This window comes from Cottoperca gobio, unplaced genomic scaffold, assembly GCF_900634415.1.
Source record: "Cottoperca gobio unplaced genomic scaffold, fCotGob3.1 fCotGob3_70arrow_ctg1, whole genome shotgun sequence".
Classification (NCBI taxonomy): domain Eukaryota; kingdom Metazoa; phylum Chordata; class Actinopteri; order Perciformes; family Bovichtidae; genus Cottoperca; species Cottoperca gobio.
Window position 1 is genome coordinate 120,001 of NW_021167062.1, and position 26,695 is coordinate 146,695.

General features: G+C 43.3%; 3 protein-coding genes across 3 annotated transcripts in view; 1 reads left to right on the forward strand and 2 right to left on the reverse strand.

The window, feature by feature from the left end:
- The window catches only part of LOC115006251 (centriole, cilia and spindle-associated protein-like), a 7,919-nt gene extending 7,637 nt beyond the window's left edge, over positions 1-282 (forward strand). The window contains exon 4 of the mRNA XM_029428380.1: positions 1-282. This exon is cut by the window's left edge and continues 735 nt beyond it. The gene's annotated coding sequence lies outside the window, so the exon portion shown is untranslated.
- A 3,984-nt stretch (positions 283-4,266) lies between these two features.
- Positions 4,267-12,231, reverse strand: cdc6 (cell division cycle 6 homolog (S. cerevisiae)). The gene is made up of 12 exons (XM_029428371.1): positions 12,081-12,231; positions 11,013-11,310; positions 8,999-9,265; positions 8,548-8,747; positions 7,989-8,137; positions 7,743-7,849; positions 7,162-7,301; positions 6,973-7,073; positions 6,681-6,757; positions 6,413-6,594; positions 5,825-5,965; positions 4,267-4,542 (listed from the first exon to the last, which is right to left on the reverse strand). The coding sequence occupies exons 2-12, from the start codon at positions 11,296-11,298 to the stop codon at positions 4,450-4,452; spliced, it is 1,743 nt and encodes a 580-aa protein (XP_029284231.1). The 5' UTR covers positions 11,299-11,310; positions 12,081-12,231; the 3' UTR covers positions 4,267-4,449.
- A 4,479-nt stretch (positions 12,232-16,710) lies between these two features.
- On the reverse strand, positions 16,711-26,536 carry LOC115006205 (uncharacterized). The gene is made up of 5 exons (XM_029428319.1): positions 26,452-26,536; positions 22,253-22,575; positions 17,282-17,411; positions 17,049-17,138; positions 16,711-16,904 (listed from the first exon to the last, which is right to left on the reverse strand). The coding sequence occupies exons 1-5, from the start codon at positions 26,534-26,536 to the stop codon at positions 16,711-16,713; spliced, it is 822 nt and encodes a 273-aa protein (XP_029284179.1).
- Positions 26,537-26,695: the final 159 nt, after the last annotated feature.

Here is a 26,695-nt window from a genome sequence, read left to right on the forward strand (position 1 = left end):
ACAAACATCACTCATGATCTCAGTCACTGTCTGAATGTATTTCATCTTCTGAGCATGAAAGTCTCCAAACACACTGCTGTGCTTTATTTTAATCTTCTTTCACACACATTCAGTTTCAGTTCTCTTTCACTAAAGGCAGCTGTGTGTGTTTTATCTCTAACTTTGAACAGAAACGGACCAAACTGGAGTATTTTTGATATTTGACTATTTTGGATCTGAAGTTTAGATTAGAATAAACTACAGAGAAACAAGATTTATCAAATAAAATCAGTATTTAAAGTATTTTCTGAGTAGAAACTATATTTAAGATGTGCTACCTTATATATATCCCAGATTGAACTTTGTTTTTCTTCATTGAGATGCAGCTTCTGGTTTACATTGATTTTAATGATTTAATGCAAAACTTCATTCTCTCAATTTAACTGTAGATTTGAGGATTTGAGTTTAACTTCTTGGGGTTGGTTTTGCAAAAGTAAGTTAATTTAAAGTTTTTTGGTTCAGTAGAAGTTTAAATAATACATTTATGAGATTAATTTTAATGCAACACTATAATATTGTTAATTTATGTGGCTTAAGCTGAAGTTTATTTGCTTTGCGTCATAAATAATAACACATTAATATTAGGACAGGACGTCTCGAGTTTCACAGTATTTTTTCCCCAGTTCCAATAAAAATGTTATATAAATGAACATGAAATAAAATAATAGTATGTAATTTGGAATACAGTAGATTAATATTAATGGTGGTTTAAATGGAGCTGTATTCAATGATTTGGTTATTCACAGAAAAAGCTCATTTAATTGTGAATAATTGAGGAATTACAGTAAAATAGTTTTATTTAGTTTCTTGTTTCCAGCGACAGGATGAAAAGGGAATGTTTACATCCAACACAGTAACATTTTATATTTGAACATATTTTAGCGCCTGGTTTCATAAACATTTAGATTTGATCTGTTTCCATCCGATGACACGGACTCACGTCATCGTGACGAAACACTTTGTTGTAACTAAAGATTGTAAAAACGTCCCGTGACTCAAACTGAGGGCTAAAGTTCATCATGTTCTGCGTAACGTCTGCATTCTGTGAGTATACTTTTAAAACCGAATGCATTCAAAGTCACAGAGAATGTTATTTTAACACCGGCCGAACCTCATAACGCTGAATGTGCAGAATTATTTACTGTTATGTTCCCTCTTCATACTGAAAGTGTGCTGTTACTTTACTGCGTTACTTTACTGCGTTACTTCACTGCGTTACTTTACTGCGTTACTTTACGTTACTTTACTGCGTTACTTTACTGCGTTACTTTACGTTACTTTACTGCGTTACTTTACTGCGTTACTTTACGTTACTTTACTACGTTACTTTACTGCGTTACTTTACATTACTTTACTGCGTTACTTTACGTTACTTTACTACATTACTTTACTGCGTTACTTTACTACGTTACGTTACTTTACTGCGTTACTTTACTGCGTTACTTTACTGCGTTACTTTACTGCGTTACGTTACTACGTTACTACGTTACGTTACTACGTTACTTTGTTATGTTACTACGTTACTTTACTGCGTTACTTTACTACGTTACGTTACTACGTTACTTTGTTATGTTACTTTACTACGTTACGTTACTGCGTTACTTTACTACGTTACGTTACTACGTTACTTTGTTATGTTACTTTACTACGTTACTTTACTGCGTTACTTTACTACGTTACGTTACTACGTTACTTTGTTATGTTACTTTACTACGTTACTTTACTGCGTTACTTTGTTACGTTACTTTACTGCGTTACTTTACGTTACTTTACTGCGTTACTTTGTTAAGTTACTTTACTGCGTTACTTTACGTTACTTTACTGCGTTACTTTGTTAAGTTACTTTACTGCGTTACTTTGTTACGTTACTTTACTACGTTACTTTACTACATTACTTTACTGCGTTACTTTGTTACGTTACTTTGTTACGTTACTTTACTACGTTACTTTACTACGTTACTTTACTACATTACTTTACTGCGTTACTTTGTTACGTTACTTTACTACGTTACTTTACTGCGTTACTTTGTTACGTTACTTTACTACGTTACTTTACTACGTTACTTTGTTACGTTACTTTACTGCGTTACTTTGTTACGTTACTATTTATGTTAAAAGACTCCTGAACAAAATCAGCGTGCCTCTTCTGGGGGAAGTTTTCACATATTTTGGCATTTAAATGTTTTTAAATCATTACACACAAAAGTATGAAACCTTAAGTTCTTGATGGTTCACAGCTGTTAAATGTAGTTTTTTATTCTGACCTCTGGTGTCAGATGATGTCTGAATGTAAAGATAAGAAGAAAACTTAAGATTAAACTTGAAATTGGTTGAAAAAGATCAAAATGGCCACAAAATATAAAATAAGAGACTAAAGATGGCTTCAGGTGTGCTAATATTGATGTCTACCTTCAAAAATAAGTTTCTCCGTCTGGAATAGTGTGTGTGAAGTGTGTGTTGTTTCAAACTTGAGAAGTGTTTGTGGCTTTAAATCGCTGTTTAAGCGAGAATTTGATATTAAAATGTCAGCAGGTAAAGTCAGATTGCTGTTTCTTAAAATACATATTTCCACATAAGAAGCTTTGAGTTCATTAGAATGATTTCATTCTACGCTGGCGGACGGTTTTACTTTTTGTTCCTTCTTAGTACCGAGTGAAATGTTTGTTTCTGCGGCTGCTTCGCGTCTTTCTTGTCGACAGATTTGGCATCTTTGAAACTTTGGCAGCTAAACTAGGATTTAAAATTAGTATTAAATTAAAGGTTCTGTGAGTTTGAACAATGTTTGGCTGCAGCTCACGTTTAGAAGCAAACAAAAGGAAAAACGTTTATTTTGTTTGTGAGAAAGCAATAAATCTGAATCACACTGTATAAAAACACGTTTCTGTTTGTAAATGTAAACACAGATTTACTTCTGTCTCACATCATGTAATAATGTAATACGATGACTGTTTGGTTTCAAAGAAAATCCCTTTACGAGAACAAAGTCCTGACGTTCAGAGTCTCTCAGGTAGAAAGATTAAAACAGATGGAAGTGGTTTACGTGGTTTACGCTGTGTGCAGACACATTGTGGTGTTTTTCTTTATGTTGGTACCTGATGAGTTGGTTTTGAGAGTCCGAATGTTTCAGACAATCAAAGGAAAATATTTAAACTGTTGAGCAAAAAATAAATAATTTAAGCTAAAAAAGCACTAAAATATAAAATATATGTGAGTTTGTGAAATGCACTGTTGGGGAAAGTGTTTTATTTGCTACCTGTATCTGAGTTTGTGTGATTTATTATCATCATACGTCTGAATATATTCAATATAATTTATCTCCAACCACGTTTACATTTTTGTTCACTGTATTTGTATTTGAAAACATGCACAGATATAGATATATATATATATATATATATATATATATATATATATATATTTGCATCCACTTTGCTGTGAATAAATCATATTTGAATAAAATCTGATTCTAATTGTTTATACTTGTGATTTATTGGCCTGATATTTAAATATGGAATAAAAATCCTGTTTTATCAACATGATTTCACCAAATTCAGTTTATTTACCCGTCAGAGGTATTGGCGTCCAAATATACTTTAAGTACCAAAAGTAATTATGTAGAATCGCTCATTTAAATGTGTAAGTAAAATAAACAATACCTCAAAATGATACTGCAGTACAGTACTTGGAGTAAAATCAATAAACTGGATTTACGAAGATATAATTTATAATTAGCTCTTTTCCTGCAGTTTACTGTTAAAGCCATCCTGTGGCGATGTATTCAGGGGTTCACAGAGAAATCAGAGATTTAAGTGTTGTGTGCTGTTTATTTCCTGCAGGTTTTACAGCTCCGACCTGCAGCGAGATTAAACCCTTTAATCCCGTCAAGTGAAGTCAGTGGTTTCAAAAGAACAGCGGTGAACTCGTGGAGTCGCCATATGTTCCTCGTCTTGTTGAATTATATTTGATGTCACTTGCACCATTTTTTCTTTTTTATATCTGAAGTATACTGAAGCAACTTTAGCATTTCCCTCTGAAACAGAGTATAAAGTAGCATAAAATCACTTTACTTGAGTGAAGTACAAGTACCTCAAATGTGTACTTAAGTGCAGTACTGAGTAAATCTACTTTCCACACAGATGTGCTGTAAAGGCAGCAACAGTTCATCAGCGTCTTCGTCTCGGGACAGAACGCAGAAAGTGAGATGAAGTAATAGAACGAGGAAGTCCATTAAAGCATCTGTACATTTGTTTATTTACAGCAGAAACATGGAAAACGTTTCTTATCCAAACAAAATGCAGGAATTTCATGACAAAATCTGAGCGTCAACATCCCGACGAACACTTTTATAAAAACTGTACAAACTCGCCAAAAATGAGAAAAAAAATCTGTGAATAAAGAATAAATCTGAGATCACGAGGGGAGTCCTGCAGCGAGGATGCTTCCCAGCAGCGCCCGATCCTTCAGAGCGTGTTCAACGTCCTTCTCCTCGATCTTCAGAAAGACCTGCAGGAACACACAAACAGTCAGAACACTAACAGTCAGGGCACCAACAGTCAGGGCACCAACAGTCAGGACACTAACAGTCAGGACACTAACAGTCAGGACACTAACAGTCAGGACACTAACAGTCAGGGCACTAACAGTCAGGACACTAACAGTCAGGGCACCAACAGTCAGGGCACCAACAGTCAGGGCACCAACAGTCAGGACACTAACAGTCAGGACACTAACAGTCAGGACACTAACAGTCAGGGCACTAACAGTCAGGACACTAACAGTCAGGACACCAACAGTCAGGACACCAACAGTCAGGACACCAACAGTCAGGACACCAACAGTCAGGACACCAACAGTCAGGACACTAACAGTCAGGGCACTAACGGGCACTAACAGTCAGGACACTAACAGTCAGGGCACTAACAGTCAGGACACTAACAGTCAGGACACCAACAGTCAGGACACCAACAGTCAGGACACCAACAGTCAGGACACCAACAGTCAGGACACTAACAGTCAGGGCACTAACGGGCACTAACAGTCAGGGCACTAACAGTCAGGGCACTAACAGTCAGGACACTAACAGTCAGGGCACTAACGGGCACTAACAGTCAGAACACTAACAGTCAGGGCACTAACAGTCAGGACACTAACAGTCAGGGCACTAACAGTCAGGGCACTAACAGTCAGGACACTAACAGTCAGGGCACTAACAGTCAGGGCACCAACAGTCAGGACACTAACAGTCAGGGCACTAACAGTCAGGGCACTAACAGTCAGGACACTAACAGTCAGGACACTAACAGTCAGGGCACTAACAGTCAGGACACTAACAGTCAGGACACTAACAGTCAGGACACTAACAGTCAGGACACTAACAGTCAGGACACTAACAGTCAGGGCACTAACAGTCAGGACACTAACAGTCAGGGCACTAACAGTCAGGACACTAACAGTCAGGGCACTAACAGTCAGGACACTAACAGTCAGGGCACTAACAGTCAGGGCACTAACAGTCAGGGCACTAACAGTCAGGGCACCAACAGTCAGGGCACTAACAGTCAGGGCACTAACAGTCAGGGCACTAACAGTCAGGGCACTAACAGTCAGGGCACTAACAGTCAGGGCACTAACAGTCAGAACAGTTAGAAAACTGGTTATAACCGACCATCTAAACATGGTTATTTCAAACCATCCATTAGTTTTATGTACAGAATAATTACGCCCCGATGCATTCTGCAGAGCGGCGCGACCTGCTGGAGAGATACTGAGACGTATTCCACGTTACCTTCGTGAGACGAGCCTCTTTGGCTTTCTTCAGAGCGAAGACTCCTCGGCTCTCCAGCAGACTGCAGAGAGACAAACACTCTCCCTGACCGACCGCAGACACCTGCCGCCGGGCGCACAGACGACTGTAAACCTCATGGAGCTGAAACACAAACACCGCGTGCAGGTTGAGAAACATCTAGGCTTCAGAGCCACACAGACATTTAAAACGAAGCTGCAGCCACGACACCAGACATTTACTGACAATTAGGTTTTATTCTTAAATACTTGTGCAACATTAGCTTTACCGCTGTAGTTTAACTTTAACGTTTTAGTCACTCAATAAGTTTGCAGGTTTATGAATTCAGCTTTAAAATCCACTTTGAGTCTCGCTCATCCTCCGTCTGCATTTATAAACTCATCTTTGTAATGAATATTAAAATTAATTGATAATCTTTGAGTTCTGCAGGATGAAATAATAAGATGCATTGTAGCCAAACCTGCAGGATGTGCTCAGTATCGTACTTTGGTTCATTAAAAGCGTCTCTGCTGCCGACAGCAGCCGGTACGTCTCCCTCTGTGTACAAACACAACACGTTCAGTCGCTCACCTTCCCGAGGACGACCTCTTTGCTCTTTCCGCTGCGTATGAGCAGCAGCAGGCAGCAGACCAGCAGCTTCTGCTGCAGGGGGAAACTCTCTCCGTCGGAGCCGCCGCCGCACTGAGACGACATTCTGTCGCCGTAAACCTCCGACAGCACTCGCGCAACCTGAGGAAGGCTGACCCGTGACGCTGCACGCACACGAGAAGGGTTGGAGTTAGTTACACAACTAAGTTTAAATTCAGAAGACGGTCGCAGCGTCGCTGAACGTACTCACCTTTACTTTCTGTACTTTCAGCTGTTGGATCCGACGCCTTCTTCCTCTCGTCAGACTCCACAACCTCGACAGCTCTCCTGAAAATATAAACAGAAGAAATATATTTAATGTCGAAGAAATTCAACCAACTCCCGTACAGTTGAGAGGAACTTAAAGACTCTACACATTCACTAAACCTTCCTAAATCAAGAGTCGCCACATAAATCAGGATTAAACCGTCAGATCATCTCATAACAAGCTAAGGACCATCTATCTGCTTTTAATTCTTTATGTATTTTGCAGAAACTCCTACCTGCAGATGTCCAGAGCTTTCCTGGCGTCTCCCGACACCGCCGACACTTTTCTGGCGCAAAACTGAACCGCGGCGGCGTCGAGGACCCCGTCAGCAGACGCCTGAGAGTCAATACAAAACGTAAAACTCAAGACAACCGCACACATGGTTTCACTTTATTCAAGATGTTTTATCTCGCTCTGTATTTACCTGGGAGAGTCTGTCCTGTACGATGGCGGAGAGCTCCTGCCGGCTGTAGGGAGGGAAGTGTAACAGCAGGGGGCGACAGCGAGGCCGAGCCTGCAGTCTGGGCAGGATGCGGTCGGTCAGATCCAGAGCGTTGGCGATACCTGAAAACAAAAATTCAAAACAAACCAAATGTCTTTAGTTTCTGCTGTGTGTTCATTCATTCATTCGTTCATTCATTCGTTCATTCATTCATTCATTCATTCGTACGTCTACATCTGAGTGTGTAGGACTGAAAGTAATTGTTAAGATAATTGTTCTGATGCAAAACATGTAAACGTGCAAAACCACAAAGAAAACACGCAGACAGAACTCGTGTAAAAACATGAAGTACTTTACGGATATAATGTATTAAATAAAACGACAAAATAAACATTTAACTGTGAAAAACATTTTAATATCAGAAGGTAAAAAAAAGTCCCAAAATAATCAGCGACCTCAACGAATGTGTCGATATCGAAAAATAAAAAGGACCAGACGGGAAATGATTTCCTGTCCCATCTTACAGGTACAGAAGTTTTATTATTGGCGGGTGACGCTCTTACCGACGAGGCAGAGGCGAGACTCCGGGAGGTACGGCCATTCGAAGATGGTGTAGAGGACGTCCTGAGATTTACTGTCCAGCTGGTCCATCTCATCCAGAACCAGCAGCCTGGCGAGGAAACAAGAGGCTCATTAATTGCTGCGTTTTCTGACTTCAAGACGTGTTTTAGAGCAACGATTAGTTCGACAGAAAAATAGAATCGCCAACTGCTTTGATAAGATCAACCCTAACACGCTTTGTTACTCACACAGCGGGCCCTGGGGCCGTCAGGAACCTCTGCAGCCCGTTCTGCCCGCCGGGCGCGCTCAGCTTGTCGGCCAGCAGCCGGAAGATGGCGTGAGAGCTCCGCAGGCTCATGCAGTTCACCACCACCATCTGCACCGACGACAGCGCCGCCTGACGGGACCAGACGACACCCGTTAGAAACATCACAAAATACAACTTCCTCTTCATCACCTTCATCACCTACAATTCTGGAAATGTTTGATCAAAGAGGAAAACTAGACGCGCATTCTTCATCAATTAGTGTTTCCCATTAAATCGCTTTGTTTATTAAAATCAAAAAGTGCAGCGTGATGCCTTCGGGTGTCTCGCGTTCTCCTCTTGTGGTGTGAATCCTTTTCCCTCCATCACTTTATATAAATACACCATTGAGTAGATAACATCATCATTTCTTAGTTATTTACATTTTGTAGGCTGCAGTGACTCGAAGAGATCACCAGGTGCGGCCCCACACGTTCTAATTACACTGTGAAATCCTCTCGCCCCACAGTGTTGTCATCACCACCATCAGGACGTTAACGTACCTTCATCTCCTGCAGCACACAGTTCAGGCAGGCCGTCTTGCCGGTGCCCGGAGCTCCGGAGATGTAGAGGCTGCCGGGGAGGCGCTGCAGAGCCTTCTCCTCCAGGAAAGATCGAATGGACGCACGCTCCGTCTCCCGGGAGAGGAGCCGCTCGGGGACGGCGGTGTGGAGCGCCTGCTTCACGCTGAGGAACCTCGACTCTGGGGGTGAAAGGTGAAGCGGTGAATGATGCTGCCAGCAGGTCAAATTAATCCTTATTTAAATATAACTTTTGCCGACCACCTTCCCTCGAGAGGAGTTTCCTTTTGCCTTATTTCGTCTAAAACATTCAGTTTATATTGACACGTCTTACTCATATTGGACTTTGGTTTGGTTTTAAGAAATGTTTAATAATAAATATATTTTTCCTGAATAAAAATAGAACTTTTCAAAAAACTTAAGAGCCTCTTACTTTCTGCAAAGAGCCGAGCGACCGCTGGCTTCCTCTCCGAGTGTTGGCGAGCCGGACTTCCAGTGGGTGTTTCCTGTCGCCTCGGAGACGATACGATGGTGGGAGAGAGCGGTTTCCGTGGTGACAAAGACGGGACCAGCCGCCGGCGGGCTGAGACCGGCGAGTTCTCGTCGAAGCTGAGCTTTCTGGGCGAAGCTGAAGTCTGCTTGCTCTGCTTTGGCGGTGAGCCCCGCAGGGCGGCGCCGAAGTTGCAGCCGTTATCGTCACCTGGAGACAAAATACAGAAGTGTTTAAAAAGTGGAGAAAATCTGAAGACTTTTACTAAAGCTGGCAAAACCCGATTGTTGGAGAACATCATTAAAAACGTCTGAAAATATAAACGAGTTAGTCAGCATAAAGTAAATTAAGGAACTATTCCTTTAAGTAACAATAACTTAAACCAACACTCAAAACGTTAAAAAATAACTCAAACTTATTTATTTCCAAATAAATTAAATATTTGCTTTATAGCTAAATAACTTCCTGATTACTTCCTACATCGTTTGCTCAACTTAAGCTTAAGCTCAATATAAACTTCAGCAGCCGGGTTTGTATGTTATTTACCCCCTTTAATTATGGGGTTTCTTTTAGGAAGTTTTTCCTTGTGCGATGCGAAGGTCTAATGACAGAGGGTCTGAGGACAGAGGGTGTAAGGACAGAGGGTCTGAGGACAGAGGGTGTAAGCACAGAGGGTCTAATGACAGAGGGTGTAAGGACAGAGGGTCTGAGGACAGAGGGTCTAATGACAGAGGGTCTGAGGACAGAGGGTGTAAGGACAGAGGGTCTGAGGACAGAGGGTCTGAGGACAGAGGGTCTAATGACAGAGGGTCTAATGACAGAGGGTGTAAGGACAGAGGGTCTGAGGACAGAGGGTCTGAGGACAGAGGGTGTAAGGACAGAGGGTCTGAGGACAGAGGGTCTAATGACAGAGGGTCTAATGACAGAGGGTCTGAGGACAGAGGGTGTAAGGACAGAGGGTCTGAGGACAGAGGGTCTGAGGACAGAGGGTGTAAGGACAGAGGGTCTAATGACAGAGGGTGTAAGGACAGAGGGTCTGAGGACAGAGGGTCTAATGACAGAGGGTCTGAGGACAGAGGGTGTAAGGACAGAGGGTCTAATGACAGAGGGTCTGAGGACAGAGGGTGTAAGGACAGAGGGTCTGAGGACAGAGGGTCTAAGGACAGAGGGTCTGAGGACAGAAGGTCTGAGGACAGAGGGTGTAAGGACAGAGGGTCTGAGGACAGAGGGTGTAAGGACAGAGGGTCTGAGGACAGAGGGTGTAAGGACAGAGGGTGTAAGGACAGAGGGTGTAAGGACAGAGGGTCTGAGGACAGAGGGTGTAAGGACAGAGGGTCTGAGGACAGAGGGTGTAAGGACAGAGGGTCTGAGGACAGAGGGTGTAAGGACAGAGGGTCTGAGGACAGAGGGTGTAAGGACAGAGGGTGTAAGGACAGAGGGTGTAAGGACAGAGGGTCTGAGGACAGAGGGTGTAAGGACAGAGGGTCTGAGGACAGAGGGTGTCGTATGTACAGTCTGTAAACACTGAGACAAATGTATAATTTGTGATATTGTGCTTTACAAATAAATTTGATTTGTTCCCCATGTTGGACTATTACCAATATTTGACTATTGTTAGTTGATTAGATCAGACCAGCTTCTCCTCTGGGGGGGTCCAGATTAGATGACACACTGAAGTTACTTAAGTAATGCTTTTTTTATTGTTAAAAACTAGTTTAATTATTTTTTGTTGTTTAATATGATTTGGGGTGAATTTCATTTTTTGCATGATGAGTCTGTATATTTATGTACGTGATGTTTCTGTACTAAAGGATAGTTTTTTGTTAATTAAGGAATAAATGGCACCGTGTGTTATTATATTTGCACCTGGTGACTGTTTTAACATTGTACAGTAAACATTATGTTTTGTATCGACTGTTAGATTTAGACTAACAGACTTTAGACATCGTCCTCTCACCTGTGCGTTTTCGGGGGCTGAGTGGAAGTCGTGGCTGGAGACTGGGGGATGCCGGCTGGGCGACTGGTCGTTTTGGGGAGAGCGGGGCGAGCCGGGGAGCAGGACGCCTCGGGGACATCGGTCTGATCAGGGACGGGCGGAGGTCTTGGGGTCCGGGCTTTTTCGGGGAAGGAGCTGGAGATGTTTCGAGCTGCGGCGTCTTGGCTGTCGAGGAAACTCTGCAGGATTTGCGACGAGGGAACGACAGCGTGGGCTGAGCCCGACCATGAGAGCGTGTGCTGGGCATATTGTGCTTAATCTGAAACAGAAAGATGATCCATCAGGGTTTAATAAATTAATTATTTTTTTCCAACATTCAAAGCTACTGTTGGGGTTTTCGAATGGAGCTTCGAAAGTCAGTCTCATTTTATGCATTCAAACTCTTTAGTACAAGTAGAACAGCATTAAGATGGAAATACCTGGAAATCTACTTATTAACTTTCCACCACTGGTTTATGACACTGTTAGTTATATTAACTTTATATAAAACAAACCTTAAACACAATAAATACATCAACTTCTGTCATATAATCTCACTTTCCCTCCATTTAAGAGTCTTCTCTTGACCTGAATATGGCGTTCCTTACATGTAAATTAAAAATGACACTAAAGTGTCAATGAATTGAACGTAGTTCCTACAAAATCTAATTAACTTCATGTTAAACATCACATTAGCCTTAAAAAGTTATAAAATGGCATTCAATGGTATAAATATAACATGTTTCTGTAAATCCTCACTAAGAACAAACAGTAGTCTGCTTGTTAAATGGCGCCAAAAACTGTGACGATAACATAGAAATAGCCACATTTCGACATCACAATGACTTTAATTTAATCTAAAACATATCGTGTTACCATAAGAATCACTCTGAAGGAAAATACCTAACGTGAAAAACACGATACTTGCAGTATTTTAGACGATAGACTCACAAACCAACTCTAAACAGTAGAAGAACTCTCTTCCGGTTAGGATTAACAAACATATTTCACGACTTAATACTTAAATTAAAGTGTTAGCGATATAGTTACTTCGTTTTAGTCGTAAGAAGTCTTGTCAGCTCAAAGTAGAGTATTTTATCTGGTCTTAAAGCCCTCTGCGTCTCTATCCGTCCGTCTTCTTTCTCACACTGAAGCTCAAACTTCCGCCAAAACTCGTCTGACTCCTCCTTTGGATCAGCTGTGCGTGCGCGCTCCTCACCGCTGCGCTCTGATTGGTCCCCTAAAGGTCACAGCAACAGATCCTCCGACGCTCATTGGTTCAGCTGCCGGACGTTACGTCAGAGTTTAAGAACCCGGGAAGGACATATGGCGGGAGTTTAAATAGAATACTTGTTTTGGAATTTTCCCGGGAACGTCAGTGTTGTTTTGTTGCGTCTGTAAAGTGGCGCACTTTCAGTACCAGAGTCCAGTTAAAATATCACAGTTTCTACAAAATAATAATACTTTTTTAATGACTTTACTGAGAGTGTTTCTTTATTTAAGGTAACATTAAATACATTTAAGGGCTGACAAACTTAAGCACTCACTCACACAAATCAAATTTATTTCAATATCACAAATTATACATTTGTCTCAGTGTGCTTTACAGACTATACAGGTTACGACACCCTCTGTCCTTAGACCTTCGCATCGCACAAGGAAAAACTTCCTAAAAGAAACCCCATAATTAAAGGGGGAAAAATGGAAGAAACCTCAGGGAGAGCAACTGAGGAGGGATCCCTCTCCCAGGACGGACAGACGTGCAATAGATGTCGTGTGTACAGGATAAACAACATAGTACAAATACAACATTTGACAGAAATGATGTTGTGTTGAAAAAGAGAAAATATGGATGAATCCAGGAAAATGTCAAAAAGGCTTCCAGTAGGACCAGGGCAGCAGGCGCAGCCACGATTCCTGATCCTGACGTAATATAATATATAGCAGCAAAACTAGGGGCTGATCCAAGGCAAACCTGAGCCAGCCCTAACTATAAGCTTTATCAAAAAGGAAAGTCTTTAGCCTACTCTTAAATGTGGAGAGGGTGTCTGCCTCCCGAACACAAACTGGAAGCTGGTTCCACTGGAGAGGAGCTTGATAGCTGAAGGCTCTGGCTCCCATTGTACTCTTAGAGACTCTAGGAACTACAAGTAACCCTGCAGTCTGGGAGCGCAATGCTCTAGTTGGTTTATAAGGTACTATGAGATCTTTAAGATATGCTGGAGCCTGACCATTAATTGCTTTGTAAGTCAGGAGAAGGATTTTGAATTCTATTCTGTATTTTACCGGGAGCCAGTGCAGAGCAGCTAATACAGGAGTAATATGATCCCGTTTCCTTGTTCTTGTCAATACACGTGCCGCTGCATTTTGGATCAACTGAAGAGTCTTAAGCGACTTTTTGGGACAATCTGATAACAATGAGTTGCAGTAATCCAGCCTTGAAGTAACAAATGCATGGACTAGTTTTTCTGCATCATTTTGAGACAGGATGTGTCTTATTTTTGCAATGTTACGTAGATGAAAGAAGGCAGTCCTTGAGATTCGTTTTATGTGGGAGTTAAACGACAGATCCTGATCAAAGATGACGCCAAGATTCCTTACAGTGGTGCTGGAGGCCAAGTTAATGCCATCCAGAGCTTCTATGTCATTAGAAAATGCGTTTCGGAGGCGTTTAGGGCCAAGTATAATAACTTCAGTTTTGTTTGTGTTTAACATCAAAAAGTTGCAAGACATCCAAGTTTTTATGCCCTTAAGGCTTGAAGTTTAGCCAATTGATTGGTTTCGTCTGGTTTAACTGATAGATATAATTGGGTATCATCCGCATAACAATGACAGTTTATAGAGTGGTTCCTTATAATATTGCCCAAAGGAAGCATATATAAGGTGAATAGAATCGGTCCAAGTACAGAACCCTGCGGAACTCCAAGAGTTCCTGACTTTGGCTGTCATGGAGGATTTATCGTTAACAAGTACAAATTGAGATCACTCAGATAAATAGGACTTGAACCAGCTTAATGCGGTTCCTTTTATGCCAACACAATGTTCCAGTCTCTGTAGTAGAATGTCCTGATCAACAGTGTCGAAAGCAGCACTGAAGTCTAACAAGACAAGAACAGAGACAAGTCCTTTGTCTGATGCCAATAGGTCATTGGTAACTTTCACCAGTGCCGTCTCTGTGCCATGATGAACTCTAAATCCAGATTGAAAAACCTCAAATAAACTATTATTATGTAAAAAAATCACATAACTGTTTTGCAACTGCTTTCTCAAGGATCTTAGCGAGAAAGGAAAGGTTAGATATCGGCCTTTAGTTGGCTAAAACCTTTGGATCAAGACTAGGCTTTTTAAGAAGTTTAAGGTTGTTCTAATTTTCCCTCCTTTATATCCTGTTGGTAGTTTAATCTCCATCAATGCATCATATTCTATAAGATCATCATATGTTTGTAGCGTCTCTGTCCTGTGAGAAACACTTGTCTCTAAAAAGTAAACTTTTCAAGAGTTCCTCAGAAAAACAGCCTGTTTTCAGCTTTGTGACGATGCATTTTACAGCTGATCCAAGAGGCTTTCAGACCTTATTTAGCTTCAAAAGTAGGACAATGTCCTAAACACAAAGAAATCAAGGCATCTGGAGATACATGGTTTTCACTGGATAGGTAGGGGATGAAAATTTGTGATCTTAAAAGTAACAAAAGCTCTATTGCACATAAAAGCCTGCATTCAAAGATTACATCAGTAAAGAGAGAACGTACTAAGAGTATCATATTTATTTAAAAAATAAAATATTTCATTGCAATTTATATTCTGCTCCTTACGTTAAATGCAGCAAAGCATCATATTTATAAACTGATGTGTATTGTATGGGAAAAGTACATACACTACAGCTTACAGTACTACAGCGTGTAAAAATCAAACTAAAACTTAAGTAACGTACAAGTACCTCAAAATAGTGCATATGTAAAACTTCTTCATTACATTCAAGGGTACAAAGTTACACAAGACATAAGTTATCATTGTATAACATGTTAGTGCAACTACTTGCAGTTTAAACACATTTTGCTACATAAGAAAAACAAAAAAAACAAAGAAAACAATTATTGGAGGTAACACAAAATAAATGTTTTCAGAAAGTGCAACATAAAAAATAACATCATATAAATATCCTTCATCATCATACAGCAGTCTTGCTCCTTCATTGGCAACATTTCCAACAATGGTCTGATCACAAATATTAAAAGAGATAAACAGAGTGAATAAACGATCTGGATCTTTCATGTTGCTCGATGTGGAAAGTCCAACAGAAAGCTTCACAGTAGTCTGCACCAGGTGGAGGTTCAAGTTACTTTTTACAGGTTTGGTAGACGACCACACCAAGAACAGACTATTCCATCACTCTTGTGTGATTATCCCTGCCATGCAATACTCACTTTTACAGCTTTTTATCAACCACTTTGTACTTATATTACTTTTATTCTATTGAACTATTGTGTACTGGCCAATTTACTTCATATGTTCTTTTGCTGTAACAAGGTACATTTTCCCGTTGTGGGACTAAAAGGATTTCTGATTCTGATTCTTCAAAGCCGCCAGACTCCATTGACAAAAACATTAATTTGACCTCGTAGAACACGTGAGTTGCTGGTCGACCACTGCCTCCATCATTTAGTTTGCGAGTGAGGGGACGATGGAGCGAGAGATTGGCCGGAGAATCGGAGCAGCGGGGGCTGTACTGCATTCACTTTACCGCTGAGCCAGAAGGTAAAGCTCTCGATCTACCGGTCGATCTTCGTTCCTACCCTCCCCTATGGTCATGAAGGCTGGGTCATGACCGAAAGAACGAGATCGCGGGTACAAGCAGCCGAAATGGGTTTTCTCAGACGGGTGGCTGGCGTCTCCCTTAGAGATCGGGTGAGAAGTTCAGCTATCTGTGAGAGACTCGGAGTAGAGCTGCTGCTACTTTGCGTTGAAAGGAGCCAGTTGAGGTGGTTCGGGCATCTAGTAAGGATGTCATCTGGCCGCCTCCCTAGGGAGGTGTTCCAGGCACGTCCAGCTGGGAGGAGACCCCGGGGAAGACCCAGGACTCGGTGGAGAGATTATATCTCCTCACTGGCCTGGGAACGCCTCGGGAACCCCCAGTCGGAGCTGGTGGATGTGGCCCGGAGAAGGGAAGTTTGGGGTTCCTTACTGGAGTTGCTGCCTCCGTGACCCGACCCCGGATAAGCGGTAGACGATGGATGGATGGATGGATTCACCAAAGTCACACAATAACAAACACAAACTAACCAATAGAGACAGCGGTAGACCAGCAGGTCCTATGTTCTGTGAGGTAAAAATTACTGTTTTTGTTAAAGAAGTCGGGTAGGTTGTTTATTTTTGCAGAAGAGAGCGGACAACACCAGCAGAGGGACCTGGATCGGACTCGAACCCATCTGACAGCGAGGTAAAGTGGTGATAATATTCTAAATATGGCGTACACTTTAACTGATTTGGACTTTGGATAAGTGCCTCATACAACCTCACTTCAAAACATCCAAACTATCCCATTAAGGCACAGTGTTAAAACAGTAGAATAAGTTTAAGTAGGATAATTCCTTAGTGCTTCTGACTGACTCTTTGTATATTTTATGAGGAAGGAAATGCATCAGATTTTGGACTAACAGTCCACAATGGGAGGTTTACAGTTTTAGTTTTGTTCTATAAAATCTTTGGTAGGAGGCAGTCTGCTGTCAGATTGCTGATGTGATGAACAGCTGTCATTTCTCTCCAGGTCTTCTTCCCCTCCTGCTCTGCAGGTGTTCAGCTGTTTCATTTCACATCCATTTGCCTCCAGATCTAGTTTTTGTTCCTTCCTTTCTCTGCGCTTCGCCATCAAATACTCTGAGAAAAAAACAAACAGTTTGTGACACTCGTTAAAAGAAAGTTGGTTCAGGAAATTACAAATACATGTCTCACATCTCAGCATTGATGTGGATTGAAACAAATACTATGTGTTACTGGTTTGCTTGTTTTTTCTTTACTTACTCTTCAGAAACAGAAAAACAAGGACAGCGCAGAAAATGGTAAGGAAAACAGTGAGAACGATGACAGCTCGGTCAGCCTTCCTGTTTGTAGCTGAAAGAATATCAGAGAAGATTTTGAGGTTAGAAGAAGCTGATGCAGTTTTACAGAACACCAATAATCAGATTATTTTGTACCAGAGAGACAGTTGGATATCAAAGGAACTACAGTTTTCTACAAAACTATAAATGTACCACCATCGTCTTCCACTGGAGGTCCAGTTGGGCTCGAATCCTTTCTCTCGGTCCTGTCCGGTTGGTCTTTGGCTCCTGTTTGAAAAAGAAAGGACAAAATGTGCTCAGTACTCTCATCCAAACAACACACAGATCAAATACTACAATTCTAAGTTAAAGCTAAAAGCTCAAGAAAGTTTCTATCCAATGATAGAGGTTTAAATGAAGAACAAAGCTTTTCATTATCTGCAGTTTCATTATGTTAATCTTTTTTTTTTTCAAAATATTTTTATTCACATAAAAAAGTGTAACAGTGCATTACAGCAAATAAGACATTTAAAAAAAAATTTTTTAAACAAAAGAACCCTTACCCACTTTCCCTCAACCCAGCCCCATCCCCAACCCATCCCAACCCATCCCACCGACCCCTCTCCCGGAGCAATAAGGCAACAGTACATCAATTACATACCAAATGATAGATACAATAATATACATGCACATATATACACATACCTGCATACATACAGAAGGTAGATAATTTAGGGCACAACCAGAACATGTGAGTCAGGTCGCAGGGGGCCTGGGAGCATCTATCACACCTGTCATCCAATCCATCTGGATAAATCCTGGAGAGCTTAGCCTTGCTATAATGTAGTCTATGGAGAACTTTAAACTGTATTAGGCTAAGTCTAGTGCAACAGAAGGATGAGTTGACGGCTCTCAGGGCCTCCCTCCAAAAGTCATCAAAGAGGGTGATCTGTAGTTCCTTTTCCCAATTAGTTCTAATCTTATTAATGGCAGATTCATCAACCGGAGAAAAAAGATCATAAAAATAAGAAACATGACGCCTAGATAAAGTTCTTGCTTTAAGTACCAGATCCACTCCACTGGGAGGCAGAGTTTGGGAGAATTGTGGAGAGTGGGTCTTAACAAAATCCCTTAGTTGAAAGAATCTGAAAAAATCAGATCCTTTTAAATGAAAGGCAACCTGTAGTACTGGCAAACAGGCCATCAATGTATAACTCCCCTATGCAGCGGAGGCCTTCCCTCTCCAAGTAAGAGAATCGGGGGTCAATTGTGGCTGGTAAAAATAGATGGTTATTACAGACAGGAGTTGCTTGAGGAAGAGTGAGCCAACCAAAGTGACGTCTAACTTGTGCCCAGATCTTTAGAGTGTTAATTACAACGGGGTTAGATGTGAACTGTGAGGGGGAAAGGGGGAGAGTGCTACACGCGAGGGCTTGAAGTGACGTGGAACAACATGAGTTGGCCTCCACAAGACACCAGTTACTCTGGGGCAAAGTGAACCAGAGCATGATCTTATGTGTGTTTGTGGGCCAGTAGTAGCCCATAAAGTTAGGTAAACCAAGCCCACCTAGGGACCTGTCCCTCTGCAGTAATGGTCTACTAGCTCTAGCATGTTTACCAGCCCAAATAAATGAGGAAATAATATTATCAATAGCAGTGAAAAAAGATTTCGGCAAAAAAATAGGTAGGCATTGGAAGATGTATATGTATGTGTATCTGGGCAGTATGTTCATTTTTATCGTCTGAACTCTTCCTGCTAAAGAGAGTGACAGGTGACCCCACCTTTGTAGGTCAGATTTGACTGTTGCCATCAGGACAGTAAGATTTTGTTCTCGTAACGCACTAAAAGACTGCGTGATTGCAATGCCTAGATATCTAAACCCTGAGTTGGATATTCTAAAAGGCAACGACAACGGAGGTAACTCTGTAGCCGATTGCTTGATAGGGAAACATTCACTCTTTTGGATGTTTAATTTGTATCCTGAAAATGAACCAAAAGTGGTCAAAAGTGAGATTATGTGTGGATTACTAGCTATAGGATCGCGCACATACAGAAGCAGGTCGTCAGCATATAACGAGACCCTATGTTCGATATCCCCCCTCTGAATCCCCTTAATTACTCTCTCTGCTTTTAGAGCAATTGACAATGGCTTGATAGCAATTGACAATGGGCTTGATAGCAATTGCGAATAGTAGTGGGGAAAGCGGACAACCCTGACGCGTCGCGCGGAAAAGAGGGAAGAATTTGGAGCGCTGGGTGTTCGTACATACAGAGGAGTGAGGAGAAGAGTACAGAAGTCTAACCCAAAAGATGAGGCCAGGACCGAAGCCCAGATGTCGAAGGAGAGAAAACAGATAGGCCCACTCAATCCTGTCGAAGGCCTTCTCAGCATCAAGAGATATGACAACCTCCGGTTCGGCAGGAGAAGGCGGACTGAGGATGACGCTGAGAAGTCTTCGGACATTTGTGAAGGAGTGCCTCCCCTTATAAATCCCGTCTGCTCTTCCGAGATAATGGAGGGTATAATAGATTCCAACCGACAAGCAAAAATCTTCGCAAGTATTTTCACGTATTTTCACATTTCACATTTCAGACAGGAGCGAGATTGGGCGATATGATGCACAGTTCAATGGGTCCTTGCGCTTCTTAAAGATCAAAGAGATAGAGGCTTGCACAAGGGTGGCTGGCAGTGAGCCTAGGTCGTACGACAAATTAAACATATCTAATAGTAATGGGGCCAGTTGATTTGAGAATTTTTTATAGAATTCTACTGGGTATCCGTCAGGACCCGGTGATTTGCCACTATTCATGGACTGTATTGCCTCTTTATTCTCAGCGAGCTGCAGGGGGGCATCTAGTATCTGTTGGTCATTAGTCGAAATCTTGGGCATATCTAGTTTATCAAAAAATTTAAGTAGCTGATCTTCGCTATCAGGGGATTCAGACGTGTAGAGACAAGAGTAGTACGATTTAAAGATGTTATTAATCTCTCCCGGGTCGGAAGTGTGAGAGCCGAACTCATCCCAAATCTGGGTGATTTGATTCGAGGCCACCCTAGCCTTTAATTGGTGGGCCAGGAGACGGCCAGCCTTATCCCCATGTTCATATATAGACCCTCGTGAATGTAGAAGGAGTCGTTCAGCCTCTCTTGTTAGGAGAAGGTCAAGTTCTGTTTGGAGCCCCATCCGTTCTTTAAATATATCAGGTGATTGAGTGGAAAAGAGTTGGTTGTCTAGATTAATGATAGCCTCCTCCAGCTCTCTTTGGCAAGCGAGACGTATGCAAGATGATCTTACCCCTAAGAAAAGCTTTAAGGGTTTCCCAGAGTAGGGACGCAGAGGTCTCCTCATTTTGGTTGGTCTCACAAAAGAATGCAATTGATTCCAAAATACACTCACAAAAGCCTGCATCAGATAGTAAAAGAGGGTCAAGACGCCAGAATCTAAATTCCTTGGGCTTATGATCAAAGTGACGGTCCGAGATTACAGATGAATGATCTGATACAGTTATTGGTGAGTAATGTACAATCGACAAAATAAATGTTTTATCGACAATTAAATAATCTATGTATGAACGATGTGCATGGGAAAAGAAAGAGTATTGCCTAACCGAGGGGTGTAAAAATCTCCTACGGGTCGACGTAGCCATAGTGATCCATAAAAGCAGAGATAGTCTGTGCCGTTTTAGAGGGCGCAACGGATCTGGAACTAGATCTGTCTAGTGTTGGGTCTATAACTCAACTCAACAATTCATATCTCCTCCCAATATTAATAGATGGGAATTCAAATCCGGAATGGTGGAGCGATTTCACAAAATTATGATCATCCCAATTGGGAGCATACACAGATATTAAGATGACCGGCTTCTGATAGAGTGTGCCAGAAATTATGACATAACGTCCATTTGGATCTAAAACTGTATTAGCAGGGGTGAAATTTACATTTTTCCTAATTAAAATAGCTGTGCCCCTTGTCTTTAGGTTGAATTGCGAATGAAACATTTGTCCAATCCACGGCCTATTCAGATTTCGCTGATCAGAGTTACAAAAATGTGTCTCCTGTATAAACATTATATCCGCATTCAAATTTTTTAAGATGTGTCATAATCTTTGTGCGTTTCACCGGAGCATTCAACCAAAAGTTCTGAAAAGAAGGCTGTAGGCCGGGGTCCCTCAATAGACTCAGGAAGTCCAATGATTCTGATATTATTTCTGCGGCTCCGACCTTCCAGATCTGCGGTCTTCGCAGCTAGTTTGGCATTGCTATCTGCTAGCAATGCACACTTCTCCTCGAGTGAATTTAATGGCTGGTCTTGCAGGTTGGCATTGGACTCAAGAGAGTCAATTCGCTCACCATGTTCCGCTACCGTGGTCTGTGTAATGCTCAGTTTCACCTCCAGTACCGCAAAGGCAGCTTTAAAATCAGCTGAAATGCTAGCTCTGTGCTCTTCAAGCAGGTTAATTATGCTAGCCATGTCCGGGCCAGCTACTGAGACAGCAGTTTCGGCCTTATTCATCGCTGTTTTCGATGCAGTTTTCGACATCACATCGGCCTGTACTAATTTAGAGTCCAAATTATGTTCACAAATACTGTTTTAGCTCAAATTCGGTGGTTATAAATGAAATGTTCATAAAGTAGAGTCGTGGGAGAACGAGACAACGCTGCCCTCACATGTTCGCCCAACCGGAAGTCCTCATTATGTTAATCTTGAATTATAAAAGACTTAGTTGACCGGTTCTACAGAAGCCTTGAGAGACAAGTGAGGGGAAACAGTTTGATCTAAATAGTTTTTCTTTATGTGTTTATGACTTAAAAGGTTCAGTGTGTAAGATCTGCCAGAATATAAACCATTAAAACAATGAACATTATGAACAGAGTGTGAAGGTAACAGTGTTGATGTCTGTGTTGTGTTACAGAGATATCTACTGAAGTTAGCAAATTATAAGACAGCAGTGTTTTCTGACCGGAGATCAGAGTTTAAAATACATCTAAATACATTTCTAACCAACTAAAGACATGACAGTAATGTTACATAACTTTCTCTCACACAATATGTACCTTATATTTAGAGAGCATGGAGAAAGTAAGACTCAGTTGTTTAAAGCATTGTAACGCTGCACTAAAACATAAATGCACTTGTTGCTCCCGTAATGTGCAGTGTTAAACTCAGCATGCTTACCAACGAACGGTGAATGAAACAGCTGTCAGTTTTGGGACAAAGCATCTGTACGTTTCATTGTCTGACAGATTTACTAAGGAGATGTGCAGAGTCACGACTCCTCTGGACAGGTATCCATGATTGAGAGTTACTCTGTTTCTGTATTCATCACTTGGTGCACCAGGGTCGTCCCATGCTCCTCGAGAGAAGTGCACCACCTTGTTCTTAATGGTATTACATTCCACTGCGCGAGTGGACAAGTTGACAGGGGGGTCCAGAAAACATTGAAAAGTGACGTCATCACCTTCAACCGCGTGGATCAGCTGAGTTCGAGGAGAGAGACGAGACAGTCCTGGAGAAACAGAGGAAACATCATCACAGCTTGAACACTTGTGAAGGACAAACATTTTATGTTCTTTTTAATTTAGTGGTGCAAACATTCCTCAAATGTAAATGTGGGGCTCCATCTCAGACCTCTCAGAAGAAGAAACAGTCCTCTTGAAATGAAACTCCATAATCAAACCAAAGCGGCGGTGAACCGAGATGATTGTCAAAGTGACTGCTGCTCCTCAGCGCTTTTTATTGACGTTTTTTGGCAGTTCTTGTTTGTGGGCGTGTTTTTGGCGGTCCTTCTTTGTGGGCGTTTCTTTTGGCGATCCTCACCTTTTTTGTGGGCATTTTTTGGCGGTCCGCCAAACACTGAGTGTCAGGCTCACTGATGGTGAGGCTCAGGCGCCCGTCCTTGTCAGCCTTTTTTTTGTGGGCGTTTTTTGGCGTTTGACGTTTTTTGGTGGCCCTTGTCAAGGCGGTCCGCCAAAAAAAAGGCTGACAAGGACAGGCGCCTGAGCCTCACCCACAAAAACTGTGGGCGGTTTTTGGCGGTCCCTGTTTGTGGGCGTGTTTTTTGGCGGTCCTTGTTTGTGGTGTGTTTTAGGCGGTCTTTGTTAGTGGGCGTGTTTTTAGCGGTCTTTGTTTGTGGGCGGTTGTGTACAAAATTTGTTTGGGGAGTTGTCTAATACTGAGTAGAAGACTGTTAGCATTTAGCTATTAGGTAAAGTATCTGGATTGCCTTTAGAGGAGAAGGAGAGTATTAGATTTGGGAGGCCTCAGTCTAATTTTGGCTGTTGGTTGTGATTAAGAGCAGTTTGGGTTTACCGGGGCTCAGGAGTCAGCGTTGAAAGCAGGCAGGATTCCGATGCAGGCTTGCAGACGATCTGACAAGTGTGGACTGAAAAACTGGGCTTTCTATACAGGGCATGATTAGTGGTAAATGCAGTGCAGCTGGTAGGTTAACAAGGGTGGAGCAGAGCAGAGACAGGTGGAGGTAATCAGACAGAGTAGAGAGAGCAGGGAGCAGAGTGGCACATAATTGAAAACAATTAGTGGTGTTACCAGGCAGGGAGAGGGCTCATGACAGCCCTGATCTTGAGAGAAAACATCATCTGTCATAATGGAAAAGAGAATTGTGCTAATGATACTGCCCTGAGGAGTACCCTTTTCTACCAAATACATTTCTAATAAGGCTGTCCCCATTCTGACTTTTATAAATCTATTAAATAAAAAACCTTTAATCTTTTTATGTTAATCATTCTTTCCATTATTTTTCCTCTGTGTGATGTTAGAGCTCTACAAGTTGAGATGGGTGAAAGGCTGTTACTTCTCCCTTAAGGAAATTGTGGACACATTAGCCAAACATGCTCTGAAACATAAAGAAATCATGGACATTGCACTCTGAAGCCAAATGAATAATCAAAATTCTTCCAGCGGGAACCCAAGACCTCTCTTCAGGACCATAACCCTCCCAGTCCACCAGATATTGGATGCCCCTACCCCTTCGTCGAGAGCGGAGCAGTTGCCGGACCGTGTAGACGGGGCCACCGTCAAGGAAGCGCGGAGGAGGAGGCGGTGGTGCTGCTGGGACCAGTGGGCTCTCATGTACAGGTCTGAGCTTGGAGACGTGGAAGGTGGGATGTACCTTCATGGTCTTGGGTAGCAGTAGTTGGACTGCCGTAGGGCTGATGACCCTCTGTATGGGAAAGGGTGCAATGAAGCGAGGCGCCAGTTTCCGCGACTCCACCCGCAGTGGTATATCTCGAGCCGACAACCAGACCTTCTGTCCGACATGGTAAACTGGTGCTGGGGTCCTCCTCCGATTAGCTCCGATAGCATAGCTTGCACTGGACTTCAGGAGTGTGACGCGAGCCTGGGCCCATGTGCGGCGGCAGCGGCGGGCATAGGCGAGCGCAGAGGGACAGGTAGCATCTCCCTCCTGACTGGTAAACAGAGGTGGTTGATATCCATAAACACATTGAAAGGGGGAGAGTCCGGTGGCAGAACTGGTGAGTGAGTTGTGGGCATATTCTACCCAGAGAAGATGTTGGGCCCAAGCACGGGGGTTGCGTGAGGTCACACACCTCAGTGCCTTCTCCAGCTCCTGGTTCATGCGCGCCGTTTGACCATTCGACTGTGGGTGGAATCCCGATGACAGACTGGCGGTGGCCCCAAGAAGGTTGCAGAATTCCTTCCAGAAGGCCGCAGAGAATTGAGGGCCTCGGTCTGACACAATATCCCTGGGCAGACCATGGACTCGAAACACATGTTCCAAGACCATCCGGGCGGTCTCCTTTGAAGTTGGCAGCTTTGGGAGGGGCAAGCTCTAACAAACTCCTGGATATCTTTCCTCATCTCAACGGCCACCAGAAACGTTGGGAGAGCAGATGGAGGGTGCGTGTGATTCCGGGGTGACAGGCCAGGCGAGAGTTGTGCCCCCACTGAATCACCTGAGACCTCAGATCTGCTGGGACAAAGAGACGGTTAGAGGGGCATGCACTGGGGCTCGGCTGGTTCCGGATGGCTTCTCTGACCTGCTCCTCAATGTCCCAGGTCAAGGCAGCAACAACACAGGGGCTTGGGAGGATGGTTGTCGGCTCCTCATTGGATGCCTCATCCTTCTGAAACATCCTGGAGAGTGCGTCGGGCTTAATATTGTGGGAGCCAGGACGGTAGGAGAGCGTGAAGTTAAAACGGGTGAAGAATAATGACCACCGACGCTGGCGAGAGTTCAGCCTCCTGGCTGTCTGGATATACTGTCTGAGTCTTTGAAAAGATCAAAATGTCGTCAAGGTAAACGAAAACAAACTTATTGAGCATGTCTCTGAGGATGTCGTTTACCAGCGCCTGGAACACTCCCGGGGCATTGGTGAGACCGAACGGTATGACGAGATATTCGTAGTGTCCTGTTGGAGTGTTGAACGCAGTCTTCCACTCGTCACCCTCTCTCATCCGCACCAGATGGTAGGCATTCCGCAGGTCTAGCTCGGTGAACACTGTGGCCCCTTGCAGCAGTTCAAAGGCAGAGGAGAGTAGGGGTAGAAGATAACGATTCTTGACTGTAATGTCGTTCAAGCCCCGGTAATCGATGCACGGACGGAGAGAGCCATCCTTTTTTCCGACAAAGAAGAATCCCGCTCCCGTGGGGGAAGATGATGGACGGATTATGCCGGTGGCCAGTGAGTTGTTTATGTAGTCCTCCATGGCTTTTCTTTCTGGGGCTGACAGCGAGTAGAGACGGCCCTTCGGGGGTGTGGTGCCAGGCAGAAGGTCGATGGCGCAGTCATATGGTCTGTGTGGTGGCAGAGACGTGGCCTTGGACTTGTTGAACACCTCTCTCAAGTTGTGATAACAGGCAGGAACATTGGATATGTCGGGGGTGGTGCTGGAAGCTTCCCGGTCGATTGGCAAGATGGCTCCCTTTAAGCAGGTCCGATGGCAGCCCCTCCCCCACTCGCGTATTGTGCCTGTTTCCCAGTCAAGTTGGGGGTTATGAAGACGGAGCCACGGAAATCCAAGGATGAGTGGTTGGCCGGGTGAGGGTAGGAGGTGGAACTGGATGGACTCCTGGTGGTTTCCTGACAGCAGAATTGTCACAGGGGCCGTGATGTGAGTGATGGTGCCGAGACGGTGTCCATCCAGGGCTCGTGCAGGAACGGGTGGAGTGAGTTGTTGACGGTTCACGCCCAGTTGCCGCGCGAGCTCTGTGTCCATTATGTTTGTTTCGGCTCCGGAATCCACTAGGGCGGCCAGGGTGTGAGTTGTGTCGGAAAGTCGAAGGCGGAGCTGGAGCAGGGGTTTTCGGATGGGGGGAGACTGAAGATGTATTGAGCTCACCAGGATCTCCCCTACACCTGGTGAGCTGCGGCTTTTGACGGGCAGGTGTTGACACGATGACCCTCGCCACCGCAGTAGAGACAAAGGTTTGAGGCTAGACGGCGCCGTCGCTCCTCGGGGGTGAGGGAGACTCGACCAATCTCCATGGGCTCAGGTTGATTGAGTTGGCTTTGGGGCTTGACAGGCGGGGGGTGGAACGTGGAGGACTCCCCCCGAATGCGGATGGCTGGTTGACTCAGACGCCCTCTCTCTCTTCTGCGGGTCTGGATACGCCGATCAATGGCGTCATCAAGTGTCTTGGGCTG

Bases quoted from the DNA above. Each gene is read 5' to 3' on its own strand.
- cdc6 (XM_029428371.1), bottom strand. From the start codon at position 11,298: ATGCCCAGCACACGCTCTCATGGTCGGGCTCAGCCCACGCTGTCGTTC. The intron at 7,302-7,742 runs GTAAGAGCGTCA...TTTTGTTTTCAG, and splicing joins GTCTCGCCTCTGCCTCGTCG to GTATCGCCAACGCTCTGGAT. The intron at 5,966-6,412 runs GTGAGCGACTGA...TTTGTGTTTCAG, and splicing joins AAGAGGTCGTCCTCGGGAAG to CTCCATGAGGTTTACAGTCG.
- LOC115006205 (XM_029428319.1), bottom strand. From the start codon at position 26,536: ATGGAGATTGGTCGAGTCTCCCTCACCCCCGAGGAGCGACGGCGCCGT. The intron at 17,412-22,252 runs GTTCGTTGGTAA...TGTAGTATTTGA, and splicing joins TGACAGCTGTTTCATTCACC to TCTGTGTGTTGTTTGGATGA. The intron at 17,139-17,281 runs GTGGTACATTTA...ATATTCTTTCAG, and splicing joins ACCTCCAGTGGAAGACGATG to CTACAAACAGGAAGGCTGAC.